Source organism: Melozone crissalis, unplaced genomic scaffold, assembly GCF_028551555.1.
Source record: "Melozone crissalis strain CALT ecotype California unplaced genomic scaffold, PUWL_Pcris_2 ptg000005l_1, whole genome shotgun sequence".
Taxonomy (NCBI): domain Eukaryota; kingdom Metazoa; phylum Chordata; class Aves; order Passeriformes; family Passerellidae; genus Melozone; species Melozone crissalis.
Genome location: NW_026535783.1, coordinates 65,262,900 through 65,290,828, shown reverse-complemented (window position 1 = coordinate 65,290,828; position 27,929 = coordinate 65,262,900). Strand labels below are relative to the sequence as shown.

Sequence of the window (27,929 nt, the reverse complement as noted above, 5' to 3'; positions counted from 1 at the left end):
ATGCTGTCACACAATTACAGATGCTCATTTCATGGCTGGAGACAATTAAGGTGCTGCAGAGGGAAGCAGTGGCGGTAATGGTGCTCCCTGTAGGGAAGATCGTCTTGAGTCTGTTTGACCTGAGGACAACTCTTGAGGAGCAGGAATCCAAAAGACAGAAGAAGCCTGTAGCAGGGAGTGATGCAGTTATTGCAGCTCTACCTTGGCTAGATCTGTCACTCCAAAGAGGATTCCTGTGGCACCCTGGCTTACCTGTGTGATACCCACCAATTTGGCCAAGCATTCTGTAGAAATGCCAAGAAGCACCTGGTGGTAGTGATCTTTGGGTGTTGGTTTTTGGCCTAAAGCTGTAATTTTCATGGGCGTGGTTAAAGTCTAATACATGCATTTTCAAATGTCAAAATACATCTTCAGTTTTCTTTAAGGAAATTGATCACCATTGAAAGTGAGTGTTTATAATATGCAAAAGACATACTTACAGGAAATGCATGTATTTATTGTATGTGCACTAAATTAATCAATAGCCTGCAGCTATTGACATTTGAGAACAGAGTTTCATATCCTAATATTAGAGGTACATTTCAGTTACATTCTCATTCCTTCAGAATTTGGAGAAGTGTCACAGGATTTGCTTTTAACATTTTTTAGCAGAGATTATTGCAATATTTCTGTCAGATAACAAAAGGAATGCATCATCCTTAATGGTGGCCTGTACCTGTCAAGGCATGTCATCCTGTAGAGAAAAGGGAAAAAAGAGAGTAATTTACTCTTTGTGCTAACAAAGTACTGAACCAAATTTATGTATAGTTTCAGGTATATTGACTAGTTTCAAAATTGAAAGGATTTATTTTCTCAAAAAATCTCATTAAAATGCTTTATAATAATGGAGGCAGATAAGGCTACCTGAACAAAGAGTAATAAGGATTGTTTTATATTCAGTGACCGAAGTTTTTTATAGTTTTTTTAAGAGGCCATGGCAACAAACATCAGCTCTGTTGAATGTTTCTGGTTCAGTCTTGTTTTTCTGGTATTTCTTTCCATGATGAGGTTTAGATTAAAATTGAAAGATAACCCTCCTAAAGGGTGTAAGCATTACGGTCAAACCTAGAAAAAAAGTATTTTATCAAGTATATGAATTTCATTTTAACAAACACAATGTAATTTCTGACCAATTTAATAAAGAAAATTCTCTGTCCTTGAAATTTTAAACCTCGGCAACATGTGCATTCCTACTTTCTGTGCAACTTTCATATAAAAAAATTACAGAATGCCATACTGCTGTGTGGAGTGCAAATTGAATAAAATGAGTTATCTCAAACACAACTGAAACAGCAGGAAGCAGGAAAAAAAAGTAAAATTTATAAAGCAAGAGATGGAAGCAAGCAATTCATTCTTAAAAAAATAAAAAGGTATATTATTAGGAAGGGGTAAAAATTTTTAAATGAAAGATTTAAGACAATTTTTTTTTATAACTGATAGCTAAGAGAATAAACTACTTCAATCAAAGCATCCTTCATCAAAGATTATTTAGATTTACTAGAATTTGCTGCTGTTCATTTGGCTATACACGTGAAAATCAAAGGATTGACTGTGTTCTGTAAAATTCTGGGTGTAAATTGTGCCTTATGGAGCACTTTTAAAAACTGGGCCTTTTATCAGAAGCTTTATAACCAGATGTTAATATAGTGCAATAAAGATTTATATTGGAATTGTGTATGACTGCAGCAGTTTTTCTGCTGAACTAAAACTCTTGTAGTCCTTGTAGTAAACTTCTTGTAGTCCTCTAATTATATTCTTATTCCTGTTTTCACTAGTGCAGTCAGGATGACTTTAAGGCAAATAATGCTTTGAGTTTTCAGTGTTTTCATAGTATGTGGCTGACAAGCACATAACCTTCCTTGAACACTGGCTCTCATGGGTCAGAAAACACAGTGTAGATTAAGAATAGGAATGAGTGTCTGTGCGCTTAAATTCCTGTGAAGTAGCTTGTGGTTGCTTAAGTAGTTGGCCTCCGCCAATTTAAGTGGAACAAAATGTTAAAAAGGAGCGAAATGGCATTTCAGCTGTGGAGGAATAAAGGATACACACAAAAAGGAGCTACAGGGTAAGAAGGATACGTTTTTCTTAAATCTGGTTAGTGCATCTGATGTATGTAATAGTGTCTGAATTCTCAAGATCTGTTTATTTAAATGTTGATTAAGGAGGAGTTCAGAGGTGAGAATAGGTAAGGCTTCAGGATTCCTTATTTGCAAAGTAAATACTGTACTTAGCCTACTATTGAGGGTAGTGCATGGATTTCATGCTCAGTTCATAGTGAAGTAAATGCTATTACCAATTCTATCCTTTCTGTCACTTGGATTTCTTCCTAATAGAGTTGCCAATGATTTACATAGTGTATTACTAAAATTAAGATCACCCCCAGAGGGTGGTGATCAGTTGTGCAAAGTCTAATTAGAGGCCAGTAACTACTGCTCTACCCCTAGGGTCAGTCCTGTGTCCAATCCTTCCTTTATCCACTTCTTCATTAACAAGCTGGGTGATGGCTAGCAGTCTTACTGATGAGACCAGTCTTGGAGGATGGGCTGATACACCAGAGGGTCAAGCTGCCATCCAGAGCAGCAGGAAAGGCTGGAGAAATGGATTTGACAGGGGCCTTATGCAGATCAACAAGGGGGAAAACAAAGTTCTGCAACTGGGGAAGCACAACTCCAGGCACCACAACATGCCTTCACTCCAAACATCTTCCCCCTTCCTTCTTTTTGAGCAGCTTTATATGGTAGGAGTGATGCTGTATGGTATGGGATATCCCTTTGGTCTGTTTGGTGTCAGTTGTCTTGTCTCCTCACAGCTACTTGTACAGCTGCTAGAATAGGTGGTAAATTCTTCAAAACATTCACGTTCACTGTTTATATTTCATGTTTAATTTTAGAGAAGGATGTGCACACATGCATGACATAAAGATTGCTTCATGGGTAATCATCTTTGTCAAGAGAATACTTTAACATGTAAAACCAAAATATAACCCCAGACTAGCTACTGTGAACAAAATTACCCCAGCCAGAACCAACACAGTAACAAAGATTACTGTGTCATCTGTCTGTAGAATCTGTAGATTCTACAGACCAACCACACAGGAAAATTTTGTCACTAATACAGGAGAAAAAAGATTGCTGAAGACTGCATTTAGAAGATTACTAAAGTAATAATAGAATCTGCTAATATCTAGCAGAACCATTTCCTGTATTTGCTGCTTCCCTTTGTGTGTCCTTCATTGATCAGCTTTTTTTTTCTGCTGCTAAGAGCTTTTCCATTGCTTTTGCTGTCTGAATAATGAGTTGGTGGTATGTGAGAAAATACCAATATCTTGTTAAAGAACTGTATGCATTTGATGTAAAAAACCCAGTGCAGCATGTTCTTTTTAAACTCTTGGCATCCATGTAGTGTTGTATGACTTCTGATTCAAAGCCAACATCTTACATGGAATGCAGGTCAAGCTCACTGGTACACTGAAATCTCATAAGTTAAGGCTACAGTTTCCTTTCTGCGTGGCTTTGCCTTTTTCCTGTGTCTCACAGTCACAAATCAGTTAATGCATCAGATTATTTGAAATTTGGACAGCTTATTTCTGTTCCAGCTCAGCGGTTTTAACATGCTATCTGAAGCTTATGAAAGACAATGCAAAATAAACATGTGTGGCTAGAAAAACTTAGGATGAAGAATCTTGGGGTTTTGCTTTGAAGAAAATAGTAATTTGGTGGAAGGTCTAATGTGGAACTGTAGCACTCTGAAAGGTATTGCATGCTGACCACTGAAACTTAGACATTATTTTTGAGGGATGAATTAAGCTTTTCTCTTCCTGGCGTAAAGAAATCTAAGTGGAAACAACTGGATATGGAACTAAATGTCTTATATAGTTCAAGGAGACTGTCTTGGACATTGTTACAAACACCTGTAGTTCCCCCAAGCCCATTTGACATAACCTTTCCATATGTGGGTGGAAGTGAAAATGTGTTTGCACATATGTGAAAATATTTTAGCCTATTTTAATAATTTGAGTGTTTGGGTAGTGTGTTGTGCATACATAATGTGACTCTGCTTTTCTATTCCTCTCTGTTTAAATTACATGGAATGTTTAAATGAAAAATCACGTTACCCCCTGGTTTTGTTTGCCTTTGAGTGTTTTGTTGGTCATACCTGATCCAGAGCTGATAATTTTTCTATTGGAATATATTTGGTTAATAGATGATTCAGAGTACTTTGTTTTAGTAGCTGAATTTACTGTATTCAGTCGAGAGGAATAGTGTGTGTTTTAATGTGCTTGAAATATAAAGGTTTTGACATCAAGTTGACTTTCCTTTTCCTGTGCTTAAGTATTTCACATTCTATGTCTTTTTCTTTTCTCGGTTGTTTTTTTAAACTTCTTTATTTTTCTTTATTTCCTGTTTTTTTCCTGAAATATTCTTAGCATCATTTTAGCCCTTTCATGAAAAAGAAAACATAAGTTTAGGGAAGTACTGCAAAAAAACCCTGAGGAAAACAGGTATTGTATGTTGAATTGTACAGTCGCTTTGTGTACTGATCTTCAAGGAAGAATGGTCAAAGAACAGCTGTGCAGGTAATCTGACGTCACTTCTGCAGTTTATAAATTGCACAGTAGCTTTTCCAAATGTTACTTCTCCTGTTGTATGATAATTCAGAATTTGGTTTAGCAGGAGGGTTGAACTTCACAGAGTTTTTATGTAATAGTAAGAAGTCAGATAAAATAGTACTTTTTTCCCAAGGAGCTAAACCTGTCTGTGCTATTATTCTCTTTAACAGCTCACATTGAGTTTCATCAGTGTGGCTTAATACAGTGCTGTTAATAATGCAAAGCAGCTTCCATAACAATTTTTACAGCTCATGAATCTTTATTCTGAAACAGTTTTAAAGAAGTTGCCAGTGAGGTTTTTCAAAACCCCTCCTGTAAAACCCACTTATTCTTATGAAAAATCTTTCCCATCAGCTACCTTTATTTCTGTACTTAATCTGAAGGACTTGAAACACATAGTTTATGATTCATTAAATTGATATGAACATTAGACCTACTGGCATAGGTGGTATCAAAAATAGTACTTCTCTAAAAAGACAATTTCTCATTCCAATGCTGATAAGCCCTATCCACATGTACACAGCTGTTACTTTTTTTTTGTCTGGTTCATCAAGTTCTGATAAGTGAGATTTGAATACCCATCTGATGAAAATTGTCTGTGATTCTGATTTTCTTAGCCATAAAAAGAATTTTACTCCAATTATCATTAGTATTGGAAATGAAAGATTAACTTTCCATTTTTGTTGATGCGGAAAAATAGCTCTTAGCTGCAGTAATTCATACTACTGTATTTCCTATTTAACTTGTAAGAAGGAGAGCAAATAATACTTTTCAAAGTATTTTTAATGCATTTTTTCTGCTTAAACCATGAAGAAACAGGCATCATCTTTGTTTGTGCACTTGACTCCTGAGGTGTTGACCATATCCCTCTATTTTGAGTTTTTTTAGAAGAATGTTAAGCATTAATGTACGGGGATGAGGGAAAGGGGAAGGATATTTAGTTTTTTCACAAATGCCACATGCTGTTCTGGGATAGATTCTTAAGATTGGAAAGTCATATGTTTTGAGTTCTCTTAAAGCAATAAGTTTTGGTTGATTCCTTCTGGGGCTCCTTAAATCAGCTGAAGTTTCCAGCCTATAGAGTTTTTTATCCTTTTTCACTTGGCTACATCTACCATTAAGATGAAAAACAGTGACAGTGTTCTAGATACTGCCTTCTGAACTAGGAAGAGTAAATAATGTGACAGAGAACATGAGATGAGTAAATAACAGTGATGATAACAAAAAGTCTTACTTACTCACAGTGTTGGAGCCTGATCAGTATTTCCTCACTCTTCCTCTTTGAAAAATCTTGCATTGGAGTTTGGGTAAGAATCTTGATGTTGTTTGGTGGTTCTCTGAAACTGAATACAAACACAGGTGACTTTTTTCCTCCTGCCTTTTCTCTCTCCTTTTAGAAATGGTAAGATTTTTAGAACCAAGTATTTAAGCTGAGGCTCATAAATTCATACCTAATTCTCAAAACATCTGTTTTTAAAAGTTTATTTTCTGATTGCTTTACTGCTGGTTTTTAATTTGAAAAAGTACCATTTTAGGATTGTTAATGATTGAAATTGTTACTGAGAATTATAGAAAATTAATGCTAAGGGAATTTGAACGCTAAGTATTAGATTGTGATTATGTTTTCTATTTTATTGAAAGCTGTTATAATTTACTGCAGATGATTTGTAAACTTTCTTCCTGGTATAGTTATTTGTGATCTCTTTGATGTAACTTCTCCTAATGAAGGGAGATGGGCAGGATAAAAACTGCATTTATGCGTTTTGAAGATGTTTAGGGTAATAGTGATAACATTTCAGTCTCATAGCTCAGAAAAGGAAAATTGAGATTTCATTTTTTGCAGCAACCAACTGCTGTTCAAACTGTTTTCAGTGCCTTGCACACAACTCCACTGTATGCTCACTGAAGTAAGGAATGATGAACAATTGCATCTTTGCTAACAGTTCAAGGTTTGAACCTTATCATGGCCTAGGGAACCATGAAACACCCTAACATTATAAAGGAATGCTGTGTATCCAGGAAAAGAATAGTGTATATCCAGAATACTTTATTTTATGAGTAAAAGGAGACATTTCTTATTATTTCTAAGTATGGCTTTTCACAATTGAAAGTTTTATTTCTTTAATTACTGGTCTGTTTGAGCTTTGGTTTTTGTCACTCACAATTAACTTCTGAAATAACTCTTCTCTTTGAAAATGCTTATCTTTGTTGAAATCGGACAAGTGTGCTGAGTGGTTGCCCAGAGTCTAGAAAGATAGTCACTAGCAAGCTGCTGCATATAAAAACCTTGTGTGTGATGTGGGTTATCAAGTGCCTGGCTATTGGGTAGGAGTAACTGTCATGGCTGACCAAGTTCTCCCCTTTGTGAACTGTCTGGTTGACAACTTGTTTCTCAGTGTTTGACCAACAGATGTAGCAGTACCTCCAAAGTAAGATAAATTGATAGGATTCCTATCATCTTATTAGTAAACCTGTTCTTCAAGTGTGATGTTCATGTAATTCAGTTTCTCCTCCTGGGGGAAGCTAGAGGACAGAAATAAAGCAGAATGTGGTAAGCTTGTAGATGTCCCAAGTTATTCCATTTGGAAATAAGGTATATAATTAAGATTACAAATGAGTATGCTCAAATGCTAATTTGTGTGACTGAATTTTTCTGAAGTGTTTTTATATTCTGTGGTCCAAAATTAACAAGAGAAAAATCTGAACCAGCACAAGGTAAAGAGATAGCGATGTCACAAGAAAAGGGCTGCATCATAAATGTCTTCCTTCTGGGTGAAATTAATGGGCATTAATAGTCTCAGGAACTCTGCTTGCTGTCATTCAGATTACTTTGATTAGGTACAAAAATGTACTGGATTTGCTCCAATTGATTTAGAAGCAACTGGCTCTATTGAAATGAAAAATTCTGTGACTTGGATTGATATGCATTAAAGTGTCTGTTGATCTATACCTACATTCAAGAATATTTTTGTCCCATTTTGCTGTCACATTTCTTTTGTAACTTTCATTATCTTTTGCACACTTGATGAATCTGTAGAGTAATGGCATTTGACAACTGGAAAAATCCTTACATTCTATTCACAATCAGAATTAAGCAGTTAGAGAAGATGATGAACTTCGTGATCAGACACATTATTTCATAACCTTTGTTTATGAGTGCTAGTATTTATGCATTGATTTTGACATTGATAAGTGTGCCTTATTGATGTCTTTAATTACTGACAGCTATTCAGATTATTAATTGATGTCATATTAAACTCAGAGCAATTCAAGTAGATTTAGTGAGACAACAAATTTGGAGTAGAATGTCTTGTTATTTTTAACCTTACTGTTCATATTATAGTTTACTAATTAAAGGCAATTATCTGACCAATGACACTGTGTTTTGAACACTATTTAAATTAATGTCTAACACATTGCAAATTAGAAAATTTGGTTTGTTTCTTTTTTAACGTCAGAATTGTACATTGGCATGATGTATATGACTCTCTCTTCTGTTAGATTTTTTTCTTACTGTCTGCTTTTGTGCAGTCTATAGGAGTAGTATCAAATGAAGCTGATCAAGCTTTGACTAATTCGATGACTGTGAAAAATCGGGCAGAACCACAATAAATTAATAAATGAGTTAAAGCGGTATAAGAAATGACTGAAGGCTTTCATAAAAAGTACAGATTAATGTACAGATGCAGTGATAATAAATCCTTCAATAGATAATTTGATTCCACTTTATGTTGTTATTTTCTTTTGTTAGTTCTCTGAAGAATTATCAGATTTTTTTCCTTCATAGACAAGCTTTTGAAATGTCATATTGTCAATTTATTGAAAAAGTTATTCACTGAAGTACAGAATCCTTTTAGTTAAGCAGTAAAAAATCCATTCAATTTTAATTGTCTAACTTTTTGGCTCTACCACACTTATTTCAATGTTAAAAACTCTTATGTTAATACCTCTAGGTAGTAGTTTTTGTATTGCTGTTTTTTGTTTTTTTTTTACAGCTTTCTTTGCAAATTATTTTCTTAAATGTGAGTATTATTATTGAAAGAGTGTGCAGTTTGATGGCACTTCCTATCTATTTGTAGTATAACAGCTTCTGAATGTGACATTCATTCTGCAAAAAGTATCAACTGAGATGAAGGAAATACATTTCTTATGATGTTTGATCAGTGAGGCTGTAGTTTTAAGCAATAATCTTGTGTATAAGGGAAAAATAAACTATTGTATATTGAGGATTTCCTCCTAAGTCTCACAGTTTCCCACCTGGGGAAGAGATACAGTAAAGATTGGTTTCCATCATGCAGCATGGTAGTGTGGTACCGGAATTCTTGGGATGGGACTGAGAGGTGTTGTGTGCTGGGAGTTTGGGTTAATGGAGGCATTCAGAGAGTCTCTGGAATGCACACTTGTAACATTCTACTTATGGACAAAAGCGTAGAAATCACAATAGCAATGATCCCCACCCCTTTTTAGATTTGCTGAATTCATGTTCGACAAAAAGTCTCCAGAGAGGGTGAATCCATGACCTCCCTAGGCAGCTTACTCCAGTTCCTAACCACTCTGTCAGTTAAGAATTTTTTTCTAATCTTCAATCTGAACCTCCCTTGGCACTATTTAAGGCCATTTCCTCTTGTCCTTTCATTTGGGATGTGGCAGAAGAGACTTATCCCCACCTAGCTTCAACCTCCTTTTCTCCAGACTGAGCACCCCCAGTTCCCTCAGCTGCCTCCTAACAGACTTGTGCTCCAGACCCTTCCCCAGCTCCAGTGCCCTTCTCTGGACATGCTCCAGCCCTTCAATATCCTTCCTGAAGGGAAGGGCCCAGAACTGGACATCAGTGCCCAGCACAGGAGGATGGTCAATTCCTGGACAAATGCTTTACCTGTCATGTGGTATCTTTTCAAGCAGTTGCCTGTATTATTTCCAACTTCCAAAAAAGATATAAGAGATGCAAATATGTGTCTTGTTGACAAGTCAGAAGATCAGTTCATTTCCATGTGCACTGAGGAGAAAAATGTGGGAGTTTTTTTTTAATTTAGTACTAAGTTACTTCATATACTAAAATGAAGTTTTCTTATGTAATTTTCACTTGACAAATTGTTAAAATCAAGGTGCTAAATATTATTTCCAGAGCTTGTGTGAAACTTTGCATAGTGCTAATCTGTCTACATACCATCATGCTGTAGGCTTAATTTTTAATAATAATTTGCTATACGATATCACCCACCATTTTATTGTATAGCAAGGTTTCTAAACTCTTGAACTATAAATGCGTATGTTTAAAATTTCTTGGTATGCTTGTGATTGAGTGCTCTAAATGTAATACTTCTTCAGCTCCATTTCTGAAATGTGTCTTAGAGAAACTGTATCTGGCATATTTGCACAGACTGAAATTTCTGCTTTCCTTTTCATAGGATAAGAAGTGGGTTCTCAATCATGAAGATGTCACGCTGGGGGAATTACTGGGCAAAGTAAGTAATAAAGTGAGCTAAATAACATTTGAGTAAGTATAATTTAATAATTAAGCTATTTCTGTATACCTTTTCTTTTAAATTGCTCTGGTATGCAATTTTTATGTCAATTTTTTACACTAATACATGAGACAATCTTATGCTATAAACAGACATAAGTCACACTTAGTAGTAAACATTATCATGATTGTGCTGAAAATATTTAACTAGTATACATATTTTTTTCTCTTTTGGAAGAGTTTTGAGGTAACTAGATTTCTATAAAGCATGATGTGGCTGTTTTACTTTCTGTAGTTGGAGACAAATGTTGCAAAATATAAATAAAAACACATAGAGAAATAGGTGTATGCTTATGCATTTGTGTATAAAATTTGATGAGATGACTAAATAATTATTTATTAAAACAAATGCTAATTGCTTGTGCATGATTATTTTCACTCATTTATTGATGGAATTAGATAATTTCACAATCTTATTAAATCTTGTGTAGTTCATAAACACTGGTTTACAAAGTCTGCTTAGGAACTACAGATCTTTAAGCAACTCCTCACTTTTTTGGCACCTTTGCACCTGCAAAGACCATTTTGGGTGCTGCTCTGGACACAGAGTAGTTTGAAAAGATTTTCCAAAAACTGAGAAAATAAGATTAAATGAGGAAGAGACAAATCAAAGTAGTTAATTGCCTTCTTACTATGGTGCACACTAAAAAAAAATCAGTAAGAAATTCAAGAATGGGGAAAAAATATTTCCATAAACTTCTGTTTCCCAGTATAAAAGCTTATTGGGAGATTAAGATGACAGAAAATATGACCATATTGAGCTGTGCCTTCATAAAATACAGGTACTTAGGATCTTCACATTCTTAAACAGGATGGTATCAAGGGAGAAAAATGAAGATGTTCCAGCCACAAAAAAAGCTTTGACTTGTTAAAAAATAAATATGAATTAGTTTTGAAAAGCATTTTTAGTAAATTCAGTTTACATGGTATTGCATGTTTTTGGCACAAAGCATTTTTAATATTCAGTAAAGGCAGCTCAGAATTTTAATTATAGAAGGATGTTCTTTAAGAAATACAGAATAGGCTAAGAACTTTATTGGAACACAGCATGATTCTTATGCATTCACCTCTAAGAAGATGTGTTCATACTAAAAAAGATAAGAATGACAGGAATATTGACATCTGTGTGAGAAAATGTGAAATAAACTATAGCCATTCACCACAGAAGTGAGAAATCAGAGTCTACAAAACCTTGAGTGGCCTGGAAAAGATGAGGAAGAAATCACAAAATTTTAATGTGTAAAAGATGCAAGCTTTCGAAAAGATGCACATCAGGGGTGAATGGCCAGTTTATTTACTCAGCGATAATTCGATAATACCCCACAAAATGAAAATTGCAGAACTGGAATGTGTTTTACTAAAAATTATCTATCCAATAATACTTTAATATTGTCAATAAAGAAGTAAAGCATTTTCAAGACTTAAATAAAGCTCAGGATGGATTCAGATTTCACTGTTAAATAATTCTCACCAGAATGGTAAAGTGGCCTGGGAGCAATTCACCTGCTTACCTTGGGTGCCTCATGCCATTTCAGATCTGAGAGGTAACGTGCTACCCTCTGGAAGTGCTTTAGAAGGGCTGTCAGAGATCCTGAGCCTCACTTGCCAGCTACATCTTCCTTGTCCCAGCATACAGAAAACAATTCTGCAGGCGTGTTCAGCCCTGCATTTATTCCCTTGCTACTGGAAGCATGTTACTCTTTTCCATCTGTGAGTTTCTTTTTTTTCTTTTCTGTCATCTTTCTTTGGCAACACTAAATTCAGCTGCATGATGTAATGAAATCTTCATCACTCATGAAAGGAAGGCAAACATCTCCAGCAGAATTTTTGGAAGTCACATGCAGCCCCAGACACCAGGACACAGAACTGTAGTATGTGTAGAAATTAATCAGACATAGTTTCAAAATTGAGTTGTGCTTATTCTTTGGGAAATACAAAGCTTTACTAGATGTATCAGATCTGTAGTTTTCTTCTTGTTTCCTTCTCTTGAGGGCTTTTTTTCATTGATACCAGTGCTTTAAACCTCACAATTTCCTCCTTCTTTCAATTTGTGTCCTAATTAATTTTCCTTTTCTTTTCATTACATAAAAATGCATCAGGTGGAGTCTTTTATGGTATTTAGTACTTCAGTTTTCTTCTATGAAAGCTAAAAAAACTTAAATTGCCTTGGGGGTATGTTATTCACTACCTAAAATGTCTGATGATAAAAGGAGCTGCTTTCTAAAGTCTTGTCCAAATGACAGCCTTACAGATTTCTTTATAGAGCAGTGCCGAGCTTGAGTTTTAAAGAAATTCTGGATCACCATACACAGCAATACATTTGAAGTGGGTTTAATTTATTATAAAAATTAATATTCAATGTTTTCCTTCTTTGTATTTTCTGTTTTTTCTTTCTTGTATATGAGAATGTTTATGTTTTTTTGGTGTGTTGTGTCACAGTTTTTGAGATCAGTTTTTGGTCTCTTCCAGACTGCAAGTTAAAAACTATTCACAAAATACAATAGTGTGAAAATGAAAGAGGGCAAGAGTAAGAATAAGAACAAAGTACTACAGTTGATTTGAAAAGCCACTAAAAGGTTTTATGAGAAAATTCTAATTACTTAATTAATGGTGTTTTTTTCCTCCTTCCAGCAAGGTCAAAACAGAACTCATATGCTGTGTCCACATAATAGATGTACTATGTCAGAGTGAATGGCTTTGATTAGGACAGATACTGAAAGAAAACCTCATTTGGCTTCATAAACACATTCCAGAGTTCTGGTCCACTTTCAGTAGCTCTCTGCATTATTTCTTCTGGCAATTCATTAAGATTTTATTTACCTAGAATGATCTTTTTTCTCCTGATTTCAGGGTAATTTTGGTGAGGTGTATAAAGGAACATTAAAGGATAAAACCCCTGTTGCTGTAAAAACTTGCAAAGAAGATCTTCCTCAAGAACTGAAAATAAAATTTCTGTCTGAAGCCAGGTAGGTTCTCTAAAATTACTTGTGGCAGTTTTTTTCAGTTTTTATCACAGATGCATTTACAAAACCTGACCTTCTGAAAAATTCAAGAAAGCAGTTGTCAAACTTTTCCTTCTTTTCTCTCCCTCAGTACATTCCACAGCTGTCACCCTCGTAACTAAACATTGGCATTTTTAACGTGTGAATGCAGTAGCATTTTCACTTGCTGAAACCATCTTGTTGACAAAGCAAGCCATGCCTGTAAAATAAAATTTTGTTGTCTTAAGTGCTTTCATTTAGAACTTCTAAGATATACCATGAGGATTGGGATAAGAGTGGAAATGTTGTTAATTTAAGTGTGACTATACCAGGCCTAACTCCTGCCTTATATTCCTGGCTAGTAGAGATGATCAAATGTGCGCAGATTGCTTCTCTTAGTGGGGTATAGGCCCCATTCAGTAATTTTCTCTTTGTAAGAAGAATTTGCTCCAGTAGAGCTTTTTTTATACTGTGTCAATCAGCATGAGATTATATGCTTATTTTCCAAATTACATGACATGATACAATGTGCAAAGCATTCTGAGTATCAGCTAATGTACATAGGTAGATTGTCAGACTCCAGGGTGAGGGCTATCTTGAGATAAATGTCATAATTTTTAAACTACCTCGCTCCTTCTTGCTTTGAGGATCCATATGCTTTGATTTCCACTCCCAAGTTAGTGTGATGAGTATTGGAAAATAAAAGACACCATCTGCGTTTATAGAATAAGGATCAGCCATCCTATCTGTTGAATAATTTAAAAAAACTTGTAACTTGGCAACAGCAGAGATATGTCATTTTTTAAGCAGCTTGACACTAATGGGAAAAAATGGTCTGAAAAAATAGAATGTGTTATTTTTTGCTAAATGTGTGTGTAGGTTAGTATTTTACTCTTGTTCCTTGGGAAAAAGGGAAAAAGATGAGGTGCTTTGAGTCAGCAAATATCAGAAGGAACATTTAAGTTACAAGATCTCTGTAGAATTTTTTCTTGCTCTTCTTTTCACTTAAAAATCATAGCATGCTGTTTTAGGCTGGAAATGTTCTTATTAAAGCATTGTGTCAAAAGATGTAAATAGTTCAGTTAATTCTCAAAACTGATGTCCTTATAGTCTTCTAAAACTTACTGTATTAATTAATCTCCCAAAGTAATATTGTAACAAGTGTTCTTTTGAACAGTGCAGCAGGGAAACATACAGACCAGCTGTGCATACTGTTTTGATGTTGCTCTGTTTCTGGTCCACCACTGAAATTCTGATTATATACAAGGGTTCTATCTGGCCATTTTTTAGTTATATATAGATAAGTGTCACATAGACAAATGGTAAAATTACAATAAGAATAATTTTTTATTTATTAGTGAATCAGTTATGATGTTCATTTAAAACAGAGTGGTGATTGATCTAACAGATTCTATCAAATCATTGATTTTGATAACAGTAGTGATATTTTTTCTTTGATAACAATAATATCTTCCATTAAAGTAACATTAAGGGTTTTAGATATTCTCCTATAATGTTGAATCAGCCTGTACAATAAAGTTTATTAATATAATAAACTTCTTGTGTGTTTTGCAGAATACTCAAACAATATGATCATCCTAATATTGTAAAACTTATAGGAGTTTGCACTCAACGACAGCCTATATATATTGTTATGGAACTTGTTCCAGGTAATTGGTTTTTTCCTTTTTTTTGCAGCATATTTCCATAAGTTTCATTGTTTCCATAATGTGAAATGTATTATTTTCCATTTGTCTTATTCTGCCTTCCTATGGCTGACCTCAAAAGTCACCTGTATTGAAAATCTTTGAAAATGCTGGGTTCTACTAGCTTTGGAGTGGTTGAGCTCCACAAATCTGTTGAGAATTTTACTGTAGCCTTTGACGACAACAGAAGCTTCATTATTCTCCTGATAAGATATAAAATGTTATTTCCTTTAACAATAGAGTTCAGTATTGAATAAGAAGTATTTAAAGAAACTTCATGTCTGGGTAAAGTCTCAATTTTAATAACTCTTGTTTGGATCACCTTTATTAATATATATTTTTTTCTTTACCAGAATGTATTATTTCATTTTAAGGTTGCTTTATTTTTGGAATTGAGTTCATTTTATTTAGCAGTGGCTGGAGTGAATTTCAAATTACTGAGATGATAACAGCTTTTGGACAATTTTACCTCTTTGTTGATTTTCTCAGCAGCTGCAAAATGTGTTGGTTTGGTAGCCTCTAGTACTGCTTAATATGCAACACTGTATTTGTTTTGTATATCACTGGATTTATCTTCAGAATTATACAGCAAGCTTCTTTAATAACCATTTTATTCAGGAAGACTTAGATTGCTTATAATTCTTGAATAGTGGCTGTAGAGCACTGATGAAATACTTGACCTTGTGGAGTTTTCTGCCTTTATTAAATTACATTATATTAGATTATTATATTTGTATGCACGATTAACTTTATTAAAATGGAGACTGAAAGCAGTGTCCTCGGTTTTAAGGGGTACTTTAGTAATCAGCTTCTCCAGACATCTCTGAAGATAAAAGTAAATCCTGATCTTTTAACATCTTTATCATTCTGGTTCAGGTTTTCAAGGGCCTTGTACAAGATGTTGAAACATGTTAACGCAATTGAGGAGGAATTGAGTCAGAACTTTCTTCTGATTCTTATGCCTATTTTGCAGTTCAAGTCTATCCAAACATTCTTGGAATTGAATTTGCTTCAGAAAGAAGCTTCTTCCAAAGAGAACTGTTGCCCTGTTTCAGTAGTCTGTAAACCCCCTGGGCTGGCTGCTCTGCCCGCACACCCAGATAAACAAGGGACTGCCTTCAAGCCATCACACTTCCCCATGTGCTCTTACTTCTTGGCACACCAAAAGACTGACCATATGAGCAGAAAACATAAGGATGCCAGAGAAATGTCAAATCACTTAGACGAGTAGAGAAGCAGCAATTCTGTTGTTTTTTCTCTTTTTTTAGTGACAAATTTGGATGAGATGACAAAAAATGGTAGTTAATAGTGCTCTGACTTGGTATTTAACACTGCCCTTTGAGGAACAGGATAATGGTAAACTTGTCTTCTACTTGACACTAAACTTTCTCAGTATCTTCATTGTTTTGTTTCAAATGTGTTTATGCTTGAAGGTGTTTAAGCAGTTTAACTCTGACATTCTGTTTAATAACTAAAAATGTCAAGTTTTAACTCAGAATTGTGTTCTGTGAATGTATGCCTGAGAACACGTGTAGTTTATAAATGTCTGACAGTTTTTTCCCTGAGGATAAAATTAGAAGCATCTCCATAAAACAAGGGATTTCTCCTGTGATTTCGGACTTCTGTCTAATGCTTGCAAATTTTCTTTCATTTTTATATCCCAAATACACATCAGCTGCACACCTACTGTCTCTTTTGAGACTCCTCTGGTGTGGTTCCATAGCAGCTAATTCTGCTTTGCATTCCAAATTATTATTTCAAATCAGAGTCTTAATTTATTCAGGTCTTAGAAATATATATTGAAGCTTTGCACTTTACATAGAGAGGTGGTGTTCTGTTGGTGATTCTGTTGTAAATTGACTCTGTAGACATATCTTTGTTGAAGGTGTAAATGGGATTAAAAGCAATGCACACAGGCATCAGTGAAAACTGTAAAGAAAGGTTGCAGATGCATCTTTAATTACGTGTCCATCCTTTGGTACATGTAAAAATAGCCCAAATGTTGCCAGCAAGTAACACAGAAACAAAGTTGTCAAGACAATTACTTACCCCTTTTCTTAGGGGGTGTTAACATGAGTGATATGTCCTGTAATATGGGTGATGTAGGAAGGATTAACTGAAATAGTAAACAATGTAGCATGTCATGGATATATAGAATCATAGAATGGTTTGTGTTGGAAGGGGCCTTGAAGATCATCCCATTCCAATCCCCCTGCCATAGGCAGGGGACACCTCCTGCTGGAACAGGTTGCTCAGAGCCCCACCTCACCTGGCCTTGACCATAACTAACTACATATTAGTGAGAAAAAACCATCCTTTGCTTACTGTTCACTGGCTGTTGGCCATACTGGTCTCACTGTACATGTCCTCCCAGTGTCAATCCATCACAGATTTCTCCAGTACAGAGGGAAAGACTTGGTTGTTTTCACAATCTGTCTATCAAGAAATTAGGGAAAGGTCTTAATGTAATGTATGTGTGTGTTGTACAGATCTCTCTTTAAGGGACAGAGAAAAATGCATCTGATCTTCCTGCCATTGGCTTTTTAGAGGGCCAGGTCTTTTCCTACAGCTCTTTCTGCAGGTTCCTCTACAAATGGGAAGGAACATCTTGTTCCTTGCAGAATGTGTGCATTGTTTATTTATTGTAGAATTCAGATTTAGTGTTGCTTTCTATAAACGATTTTTTTAATTGTTGAAGAAATAAACTAAGTAAAATGTTCTTTGTTGTATACTAACAGAGGCTAAACTGTATGTAGCAGCAATTTCCTTCATGTATATATGGAAAGTTACATGTATGCAAGAAATGAGACCCAAAACCACCATTCAGGAATTTGCAGTTACTAAAAGTTAATTTTTTTTTAATCCTAAACAAATTGTCTTGCTTTTCCTCCCCTCACCTTCCCAAAATTACCAAGATAGCCAAGGAAAATGAATCAATAAACTGTTACTATTTTTCTTATTAACATTTTATTTATTTGTTATTTGAGATCTATACACAAATCTGATTTGCAGGCTTAAGTTATGCTAGCTAGTTTCTGTGAAAAAGGAGTCTAGGCAAGCAAATGGTTTATAAATTTTTGTGGTTGCATAATGGATAAATTTGCAATAACCTTTAAGGCACTCTTGCAAATAATTGATTTTATTCTTTTTTACCTAAATGACATTGAAATACTAACTAAAAGGATAGACAGCCCGGATCTTTATAAGGGCCCAATGCTGTAGTTGCTGGATTGCTTTTCAACTATTATGTAATAATAAAACCCCCTGAATTTTACAGTGGCCTTGTTTTCTTCTGTGAAATTTATAGCAGACTAAGAAATGAGAAAATAACTCTACTTGTGAATTGTTATCTTTCTATTAAAACATTTTGTTATTAATGGAGAATGTACCATAGAGATTTCCCCTTCTTCTGTGACTTATGACTCTTTCTCAATGACAACTGTTGTTCCTAGTTGGAAAACATTAGGACTGTTAAAAAGACTGCTGCTTAGATAAATCAGACCATTGCAACATGTTAGTGTATTGTATGACACTGAACATGATGTAGGTTGCTATAGGTTATTTTCTTTGTAATATTCCTCTTAATTTTTACTGCTTTATAGTGAAATGCTGTTTAAGATGGGTTTGATAAGGTTTGTTGCAAAGGTCACATTTGGTGGAGTTTTTTTTTCTGGTATCTTCTGATCTAAAAATACGAATACTGGACTGCTTCATAACTGAATACAGTAAAATTTTATTAATCTGTTGTGATACACTTTAATTATGCAGTTTATCCTAAGAAAGAGAGAGGAAGTTAAAATGAGAATTGCTAATGAATTTTGGGGGAAGAAACCCTGTATGTTGAGACTTGCCAAATGCATGATGAGTTTGTAGTGTTTATTTGTTTATTTATTTGAGTTTGTATTGTCCTATGGACTTGACTAACCTGGCTGAAAAGTAATGTAGTAAATGTGCAGCATGAGTTTTAAAGCTGTTCAGGGGGAATTGCTGCGTATTTGCAACCACTGGAATTTTCTAATGCAGATAATCCTTTGTTAGGGATTGTTTCCCACATGAAAAAGAGCAGAACTTTGTGTAAGAGTTTATAGTGCTGTGTAAGAAAGAATGTTACTTTCCTGTAATGAAAAACTGAGCATTATACTCATATTTTCTGTGTTAATTTATTAATTTTTCTTTGCTCTATGTCTGTTGTCCCAGTGGAATTTCTGTGCTTTATCTTGCATTGTTGACCTTAAAACTGAAGAAAGTGAAATAATTATGAGGAACTGCTTTGGTATTCAGAACAGTGAAAGAACTATTTGCCATTGTCTCTTTATGCCACACAGGGCATAAGGAGTTTTCGTCGCAGCTCATTTTCGGCAAATTTATATGATGATCAAAAAGACTGCCTGGAATACTGCCAGAGTCCAGACTGACAGCTGAGACAAATGGATGCTGTATTTTATTGGGGCGTGGAAAGATTTATCAGGAACATTCTGAAGGGGCTACAAAGCCTGCTTCCTGTTCTTTTCTTTTCAAAGTGAACTCAACATATTTTCATTAAAAAAAAAAGGGAAAAAAAGAAACTAAAATCCCCTTCTCTTTTACCCTTTTTAACTGTTATCTTTCTGGCTCCAACTTCTCTTTTAGTGATCACGGGTGACAAAGTGTGTTTTAATTCATTGCAGTACTCAGGATCATTAAACTGCATTTTCATTTGCTTATAATTTATCATCCAATCTCCCATGTAATCAAAAAGGAACTGCAGGAGTCCCATTAAAAATGTGAATGTTTTTTCCTCTTTCTTTAGGGGAAGAACAAATCAAGATCAAATGTAATCTGTAAGATGCAAAAAGCAATCCCAAGCTACAACGCTCTTTCTTTTCCTTCTTTATGTTAATTTCAATTCACTTGAATCTTAGTCCTGAAATGAGAATTTTATTTAGAGGTAAGAACTTGGTGTGTCCCTGAAATATGAGTTCTAGAACAGTATCTATTTTGAGGATAGATGTGGAATCCTGTGGTGCAGTTACCACTTCATGCAACTATTTTAGCAGCTTATCTTACAGAATCTTCCATGGTGCCTCTGTTCCTCCAGCAAAGAGTGTGCAAGATAAGCACCATCATCTTGCTTGCACCAGCTCTCTCTGAAAAATTTGTCTAATTAAAAGTAGATGCAAACATCTTTGTGTGTTCCAGTGCTTGATTCAAGGTAGTAGATGGAAGCTTGAAGTCACATGTTTTGTGACCTCTTTCTTTTCGAAGCTGAAATGTTTAATCTCAAGTTGGTAGCCTGCTTTCTCTGTTTTGGGTTTATATATATTTAAACATTTTTATAACCAACATAGTTAAAATTAAAACCCCAAAAATATCTTGGAATAATTTTATTTCTGCTACGTCAGGCATTCAAATATAGGCAATTGAAGTGTCTGTCTTGTCTCTTGAGCCTTAATATAGCTTCCTCTAGCATATGCATTATGCTAATATGATCCATGATGAGGATATTATATATTATGACATTATGAAAACTAGATGATATTCCTGTTCCAGGTCCAGTACTTCAGACAGTTCTAAACAATTTCCCAGAAGTTGTCTCTTGCCTCCTGATCCATTCTGTGGCCACATACCATATTTAGTCTGTTCTAGCAGTGATCTGCTCTGATTTGATTCTCACCCCCCCTCCCCAGTGTGTTCATGGACATTTTTCATTCTCCTCATGCATTACATTTCACTGGGGTACCAGTGTGCCTTTCTGACACCACTGTAGAATTCCTTTCTGATAATAGATACATGCTTTTTTAAAAAGCAACTTCCTTTTTAACTTAACAGAATTTGTGTTTGTTGTTTTAGCTAACTCTTGTTGGTATGTTCTAAATGCTGGCAGCTGGAAAGAGGTAGAGCTATGCCTGTACATGTAAACAGCTATGGAAATATCCAGTAATCTAGTGGGAAGATTGTCAGAATTAGGTTTCAGCTATACTCAACTTATATCCAGACATGTGCAGCCAGCTTCCAAGGGGGAGCAAGGTCATAAGTTCTGTCTTTGCAGCTGGATAAGGTAACCTGTAGAGGTCTGTTCTGAATCATTTGGGATGCAAATTGCCCGTGCTACTGATGCAGAAACAAATCAGAGGTGGCAAGTTTTATGAGCTCAGGTGCAGCACTGCTGGCTGTGCCCTGACTCCCAGGCACACCTGGATTGAGCATGGCCATTTCTGCTGTGCCTGTAGCCAGTCACCACTCCTGGAAGTTCTCAGAAAATGACTAAACCTAGCACTTTGAAATATGGCTTAGTGAGCATGGTGGTGTTTGGTTGAAGGTTGAACTTGATGATCTTGGAAGTCTTTCCCAACCCAAGGGATTCTATGATTCTTAACCCAAGTGTGAGATTACCTCTGAACCCTGTTCATGCTGTCCTACCTGTGGTTGGGTTTGGTCTGGCTTAGTTTATTCACTCCCTGTCTTCTGAAATGTGGTTCCCATTGCTATTTTCTGTATGTTAGAACACTTCCATGGGGTGTGTTATGTCAAAACGTGCCAATGAAGTGTGGTGTCTTCCTGACCTACCAGGCTCACTTTTTGGCTTTTTTTGGAAAAGAGGGCTCCAGGGCATAAAGTGTAGAAATACCTACAGATCCATTATAGGTGGTGCTGGGGAGCTGATACAATTTACTAAATCTTAATTTACTTTTGTGGAATTGCTCTTATTTCCTGCATGTAGTGATAATCCTGAGTATAGCACCAAATCACAGCTGAGTTTATGCATTTCTCTTGTTACTTTCACTGGAACCAGTAAACCCATTTATAACTAAAAACTCAGTTCTGAGACGTGTATAATTTATTTATTAATATGAAATACAACATCCCTATTATGTTGAGCTTTTTGCTAAATTAATTCTCTACTTGGATAAAGGAGAGCAGATGCTAAGAGCAGCTGAAGACCATGTGTATTGTGGTTTACCTGAGCCTTAGATTAGACCTCCTGTCTCTGAGGTGCCACTGATTTCATGCACAGGCCTGGAATGCTGGTTGATGCTAGGAAATATCAGAACTTTTACTTTCACATTGTGTGATTCAGCTGCTGTGTTTTCTACTTCAGTTTTTTTTTTTCCTCTTTCCTACTTTTGAAGGCAGTGAGATCTCTGTAGAGATCATTCATGTTTTTTTCCTAATTGCTTCTCTTTAGAGAGTCCCTTAAACTTTAAGAAAGTTTTGCATGATCTCACCCATTGTTTGTATTGGTTGTACGTCCTCTGTAGCTGTCTTTTGTGAGCAGATTTCAGATCTAAGTCCTATCTTGCAGTCACATCCTGAGTCTTTACTGCACACTGTCCAAAATCAATACAACAGAAAAAAAGAAGGATCCATCAAATTCTAATTAGAGATAAACTGCAGTGATAGTGACTGTCTGGCTTTGTTTCTATTCTGTTCTCTTTTTTTCTCCAGTCAAATAAGTTATCTTCTTATTACTCGTTGGTGAAGCCACCTTCTGTCTACCTTACAGTTTCTCTTCACACAGACTCCTAGGTTTTCTCTCTCACTTTATCCTATTAAGTTTCCAACTTCCATTTTGATTTGTCTCTGTGTCTCTGCAACTGTGCCACCTCCTGTTGTTGGGTGTTTCACTCAAAGAGCCAGACGCCTCCCACAGATTCCTTCTCTCCATGTGTCCAACTTTTCCTTCTCCTCACCAGCCCTTGTGCAGTATGCCCACAGGTACGAACAGACCCTGTTTCTTCTTCCTTGCCTTGCTCATACCTCTGCAGGGCATATGGGTCTCTTCCTCCCTCTTTGCTTCATGGATTCCAGATTATTAAGAAAAGTCAGATTCCTTTGTAGGTGGTGGTGATTAAAAATTTATTTTTTCTCAGAGCTACTGTTTAGTAAAACAGGACCAAAGTTCTGGTCTCCTGTTATAGTAGCATTTCAGACTATATTTCGATTTTTTATCTCTTCACATATTCTAGGCTTTGATGTTACTATATTTTGTATCAACATTGTACAAAATCAAATCAGCAAGTAGATTAAACCAGAAATTCCATTTTTTAAAGTGAATAAAACCAACCAAACATAAAAAATGAGTGAATTGTTTTGGAAGTTTCAAAAACTTCTGTATTCAACTTCTTTCTTTTTATTTGTTGTTATTCATTTTTTTCTTTTTACTTTGCCTAGAGCAGTTTTTGCTATAGTAGGTATTTAATGTGTCTGTGTTTAAAAAATGTTTACTGGTTAATTGTTTTTCTTTAGATTAAAAAAAATCCTCTGTTCTTCAGGTACATTCTGTTTCATATCAGCTATCATGTCTCTGCAATACTTTTTGAGGCCTTTGATTATGGATTATTGAGCATAATCAGTTTACAGGAATTATTTATTGAAGAATGGGAAGGCCTTCCTTTCAGCTTCTGAAGTAGGTTTTATCTCTACACTCAAAGTGGGTATCCTTACAGCCACTATACTAAAATATAAAGAGTCCAAGTAGTCTGGGTAGTGTTGTTTTGGCAGCACAGAAGACAAGGGATGCTAGCTGTTGATGTCTTGCTATGATTTCTGATGCCTTCTTGACAGGTGATTACAGACTCTGTTTTGGACAGGCACTTACGTCACACGGGATATTGGGTTCATGCTCTACCTTATTTGATCCTCCTGAAATCTAAAGCAGGACTGCTGAGCATAGTCAATATTTCCTTTATTTTGATAATCATATGTCTGTGGTCTGTCATCCAGTTGAAAGGAAGTGAAATAGCACGTATAAATGTGTTGTAACCTTCTTCTCATCTTCATTTTATCACAGTGCAGTTATATTTTGTGCTCGTGAGTCATCTCTGTTCTGATCTCATCACAGGTGTCTGCTAAAAAGCCATCCACAGCACAGTTCTGGTACAAGCCACATTTTCTCTGTTTACTTCTTTGCTGCTGTTGCTCCTGTCCTTGGGTCTCAGTGCACACTATTAGTTTAATTGTTTTCTTCTTTCTTCTTCTTTTGTTTTCACATACAGATATTTCTACTCATACTTCAGTACTGCCATTGTTAATACTACATTGGCAGCACTTTGCATGATAACAACTTTTATTTGCTTTGCTTTACAGGAAAAGTAAAGTTTTAACTGAACTTCACAATAGTACTCTCTATGCAGTTAGAAAAGTAAACCTTGGGTTTATTTACAATTTCTGTACTGTACAGAAAGTTATATAAATACATATATAAAATATGTAGTATTTCTGGTACTACATATATAAAATAAAAGAACAAAAACAATATTAAAGTAATGCATTGCACACAAGTGATGCATTAATTGAAATGTGAAGGTGCAGTACTTTACTGAAAATGTGTTTTAGCATTTTTAAATCCTTGTACTTTAAATAGGTTGTCAATCGCTTCTTACATACTCAAAAAACATATCTCCTAGAATTCCCTAGAGATGCATGTTTACTATTTTAAATTCATAGTTTTAAGTAACTCCATTTGGGCTTATGTTTTTGATGCCATGTGTATAGTATTAAGATACTGGACAATAAAGGAAATTCTAAATTGCTTTAAGGCTACTTGGAATACTGACCATTTAAATTCTCAAATTTATCAACACTTACAGGTGCAGATAAAGGTAATTTCAATAATATTTCAATAGCATGTAAAGCAATTAGCAATACTGAGTTCTAAAGCTCCCCTGGGTTAGGTAGTCACATAGTTTAGGACATATGGCCACAAGCAAGATGCATCTGCATGGTGAATGCATGTATAAATATAAGAAGAATTAAGCAGCCTCTTTAAACAAACATAGTTAAAAAGGCTGTTTAACAAAGGAAATTACCCCACTTTATTAAAATTTGTATGTGAATAAGAATACATGTAGCTTCCTATTGTTCATAATAATTGGTATTGTATTAAGACATATGTTAATATTTGTATAATTATTTATAATATTATTAGGATACTAGATAGAGATACAATATATAAACAATGTATGTATATATACCAATTCAGTGGGAGATTTCCCATCTTCATTTCAAAACATATTTTAGTTGTGTTCAGCGTCATAATTGTTGTCAGAATTGTTGCCAAGAGTGCCTAGAGCAGGTAGGTAGGTGTCACTATGGACACTAGCTCAGGAAAACACTGAAATATGTGGTCATAGTTGATGATAAATGCCAGTCAAATCAGAGATTGCCATAACTTAATACTTTGTAAACCTATTTAACATTTTTCATTGTTGTTTCTTGCATTTTTGGTCTCTTCTCATAGATCACAGGGGTTTCTTCTCTTCCAAAGCAACAGCTTGCTTTTTTGTGTGCAGAGGAGTGAACTATTTTATTACCACGATATGACACTTTTTGTACAACAAGAAGTTTATGCTGTAAGGCACAGCCAATACTAGGAATTGGTGATGCGTGATATTTTCACTCTAAGAATTCCAGCATGTAATGAGAAATAGTTCCCATCCAGAGCAAAATACACAAAGGACTATGTTCAGAAACCCAGTTATAACAGGCTGCTCTCATAAAGCTTCTGCTCATGAACTGTATTTTATCCTCTACTTAGTAAAATAATTATGTTGTACTAGGAAGGGATTCCAGTACTGTTATATATCTTCCTGTAAACCCAAAACAGGCAAGCCATTTCAGCTATTTATATATATAAAAAATGGTCGAATTTTTTTGATAATTCTTAGTGCTGTTAGAACATACCCCATTTTCTAGAGATGATGTGGGCCATTAACGGGAATCACAGGTAGCTGTGCAGAATCCAATGAAAGTTCCACATAAAAGAGAAAACATTGCTTACTATTACGTAGTCTCCTGGTCTATTTATTTCATTTGTATCAACAGCTTTTACGCTGGAAATAATGCTGTGACACTCTGTGCTGCAAATGCTGAATTAGGGCTTTTCATATTAAAATTTATTTTTAAAAGTACATAAAGATGTTAGCAAACCACTGCTCTGCACTGAAGAGTTTGTAGAGAAATACTCTTAATTCAGCCTTGGAGATATTCATGCGGGTGCTTTGCTGTGAAGATGAATAGTTGGAACATTGACCACAATAGAGGTCAGAATTTACTGAGGAGTAACTCTGTTACTTAAAGGACAGACACTTAAGCCTATGTTAGTATCACAATGAACAGGATAATCAGATTTAGCGTAAACATTACATATATTGTACAGAGTGAGATGGGTGTTACTTGGCTCTTTTGTCTAACTAACAGAAGCTACTAACACTGCTTTTAAATTAATATTAAACAGAATATTTAGAAGACATTTTTGCCATTTCTATACAAGGGGAGATATTTAGAATATTTAGAAGACATTTTTGCCATTTTTATTCAAGGACAGGTACAGCAAAACAAAAGATGAAAACCCTGAGACAGATTAAAGTAATGTAATTAAAATTTAGTGATAGGCATCTAGTACACTGTATACGGCTCAACATATGGTGCTGTTTTTGCTGGAAACTCTAAAATTTCATACAATGCATGCCACACTCTGAAAACCAGCAAGTCTAAATCACTTGCATTGGCAAGTAACAGGCTTGTGCTTTTTGAGTTTGACATATTATGATGTTAGGAACTGAGCAGCTTTTAATATCATTCAGAAACGGAGTGTTGAAAATTGGGATATTAGTGTGATTGCTTGAGCATATTGAGAAAGAATTTATAACATGTATTATTTTAAAAAATTTTAGTGGATATGGCTGGGTTTTCTTTTGTTTAAAGTTTGGTTGAAGTTTCCTTATTGTCTTTAATACCTTGCTACTTGAGAACAGATAGTTTGACTGTTGATTGTGGAGAGCATTAACTTATTTATATGAAGAATTTATATGTATTGTGAGAATTATAATTTACACTGGTGTTGTTATAGCAAGTTTTTTTTAAATAGAGAACTTTTGCAAGATTTTAGGGGCATTTGTTTCTGCGTGTTTTTTTGCTTGTTTGTGTTTTGTCCTTTTTTGTTCATTTGGTCTTTTATCCATTTTATTTTCCCAGAATATCAAACTGAGCTTATCTGTTTTTTCTGTTCTTCCTACATGAAGTTGCCAGCAATTATTAATCTTCAATATTGAAGCACTGATTGATTGACAGTAGAGTTTTTTTTAAGATCTTAAATGTCTTTTAAGGTCTTAAATGTATTTTTATAAGCTGCCTTGATTTACTGCTCTTATTAAAGTAATGCCAAGTCTGTGAAGAAGGGAAGATTACACATTCATAAAGGCTTGTAGTCATACTTTCTCATTCAAAGATGATTCCTGCGTAGAGAGCAGTGAGGTCTCAGCATATAAATAACAAAATTTTCGTCAGTTTGTTGTGTGTGTTGGAGGGGTGAGTTGCTTGCAAGTTTTTTTTAGCTGCCTGCTGTAACTAGAATCATTCTGTTTACATGTACAAGAAATGACACATTATTTTTTGGACTGCTTATCTTACTTTCCACTAGCAATACCTACTTTTTACCAGTTACCAGTCTATGTTAGTAACCTCTCAGATTAAGGAAAAGATATCATTGCCCAGTCGGTTTGCATTAGTCATCTGTCCTTTTTCACTGGAGTTTGAAAGTCAGTATAGGGTGTTTCTGATTAGCTTTAGAGTCAAGGCTATCCAGTCACCTCTTGCTCTCCCATCTATGTGTTACCCAGTCTGGGAGTAAGAGCAGGTCCAGCATAATGTCTGAAGGCTTCACAACATCTGATTTTTTTCTTTAATATAGTCTTACTTTATTTCTTACACCATGAAATATAAATATAGATAGCCTCTTAAAAGAAATCACGTATGAAACTTTTCATATAATACCATGATTTCATATTTCTAAGAAAAGGCAGTAAATAAAATTGTGTAACAGCTTAGAACAAATCCTAATAGTTCAGTCCTAAATGAACAGAAACAAATACTGGGGCAATGGCTGGCTACTCACTATCAAATAACTGTATTATATAAAAAGGTCTGCTGTGATTTTTTGGTCTTTGCCTGGAACAATAAAATGTATTTTGGAAAAGTCTTTTAATACATTTATATCAGCTGGAACATGGCTTTGCAGTGTTTGTGTAATACTCTTCCAGCTTACCTTTGTCCTAAATCGGTTTTTCAGAATACTTTTTGCTAACACAGTT

At 35.1% G+C, this 27,929-nt stretch overlaps 1 protein-coding gene and 1 long non-coding RNA gene across 4 annotated transcripts in view; one reads left to right on the top strand and one right to left on the bottom strand.

Moving 5' to 3' along the window:
* FER (FER tyrosine kinase) overlaps positions 1 to 27,929 on the top strand; it is a 164,513-nt gene that overhangs the window by 97,881 nt on the left and 38,703 nt on the right. For all 3 annotated transcript variants that reach the window (XM_054281976.1, XM_054281984.1, XM_054281991.1), the window contains 3 exons: positions 10,057 to 10,113; positions 13,023 to 13,138; positions 14,729 to 14,823. In XM_054281976.1, coding sequence (XP_054137951.1) covers positions 10,057 to 10,113; positions 13,023 to 13,138; positions 14,729 to 14,823 — 268 coding nt within the window. The remainder of the gene's footprint in view (positions 1 to 10,056; positions 10,114 to 13,022; positions 13,139 to 14,728; positions 14,824 to 27,929) is intronic.
* Positions 522 to 11,786, bottom strand: LOC128940533 (uncharacterized). Its single transcript, XR_008483300.1, has 3 exons — positions 11,684 to 11,786; positions 5,887 to 5,991; positions 522 to 733 (listed from the first exon to the last, which is right to left on the bottom strand). It is a non-coding gene; the product is annotated as an uncharacterized LOC128940533 (long non-coding RNA).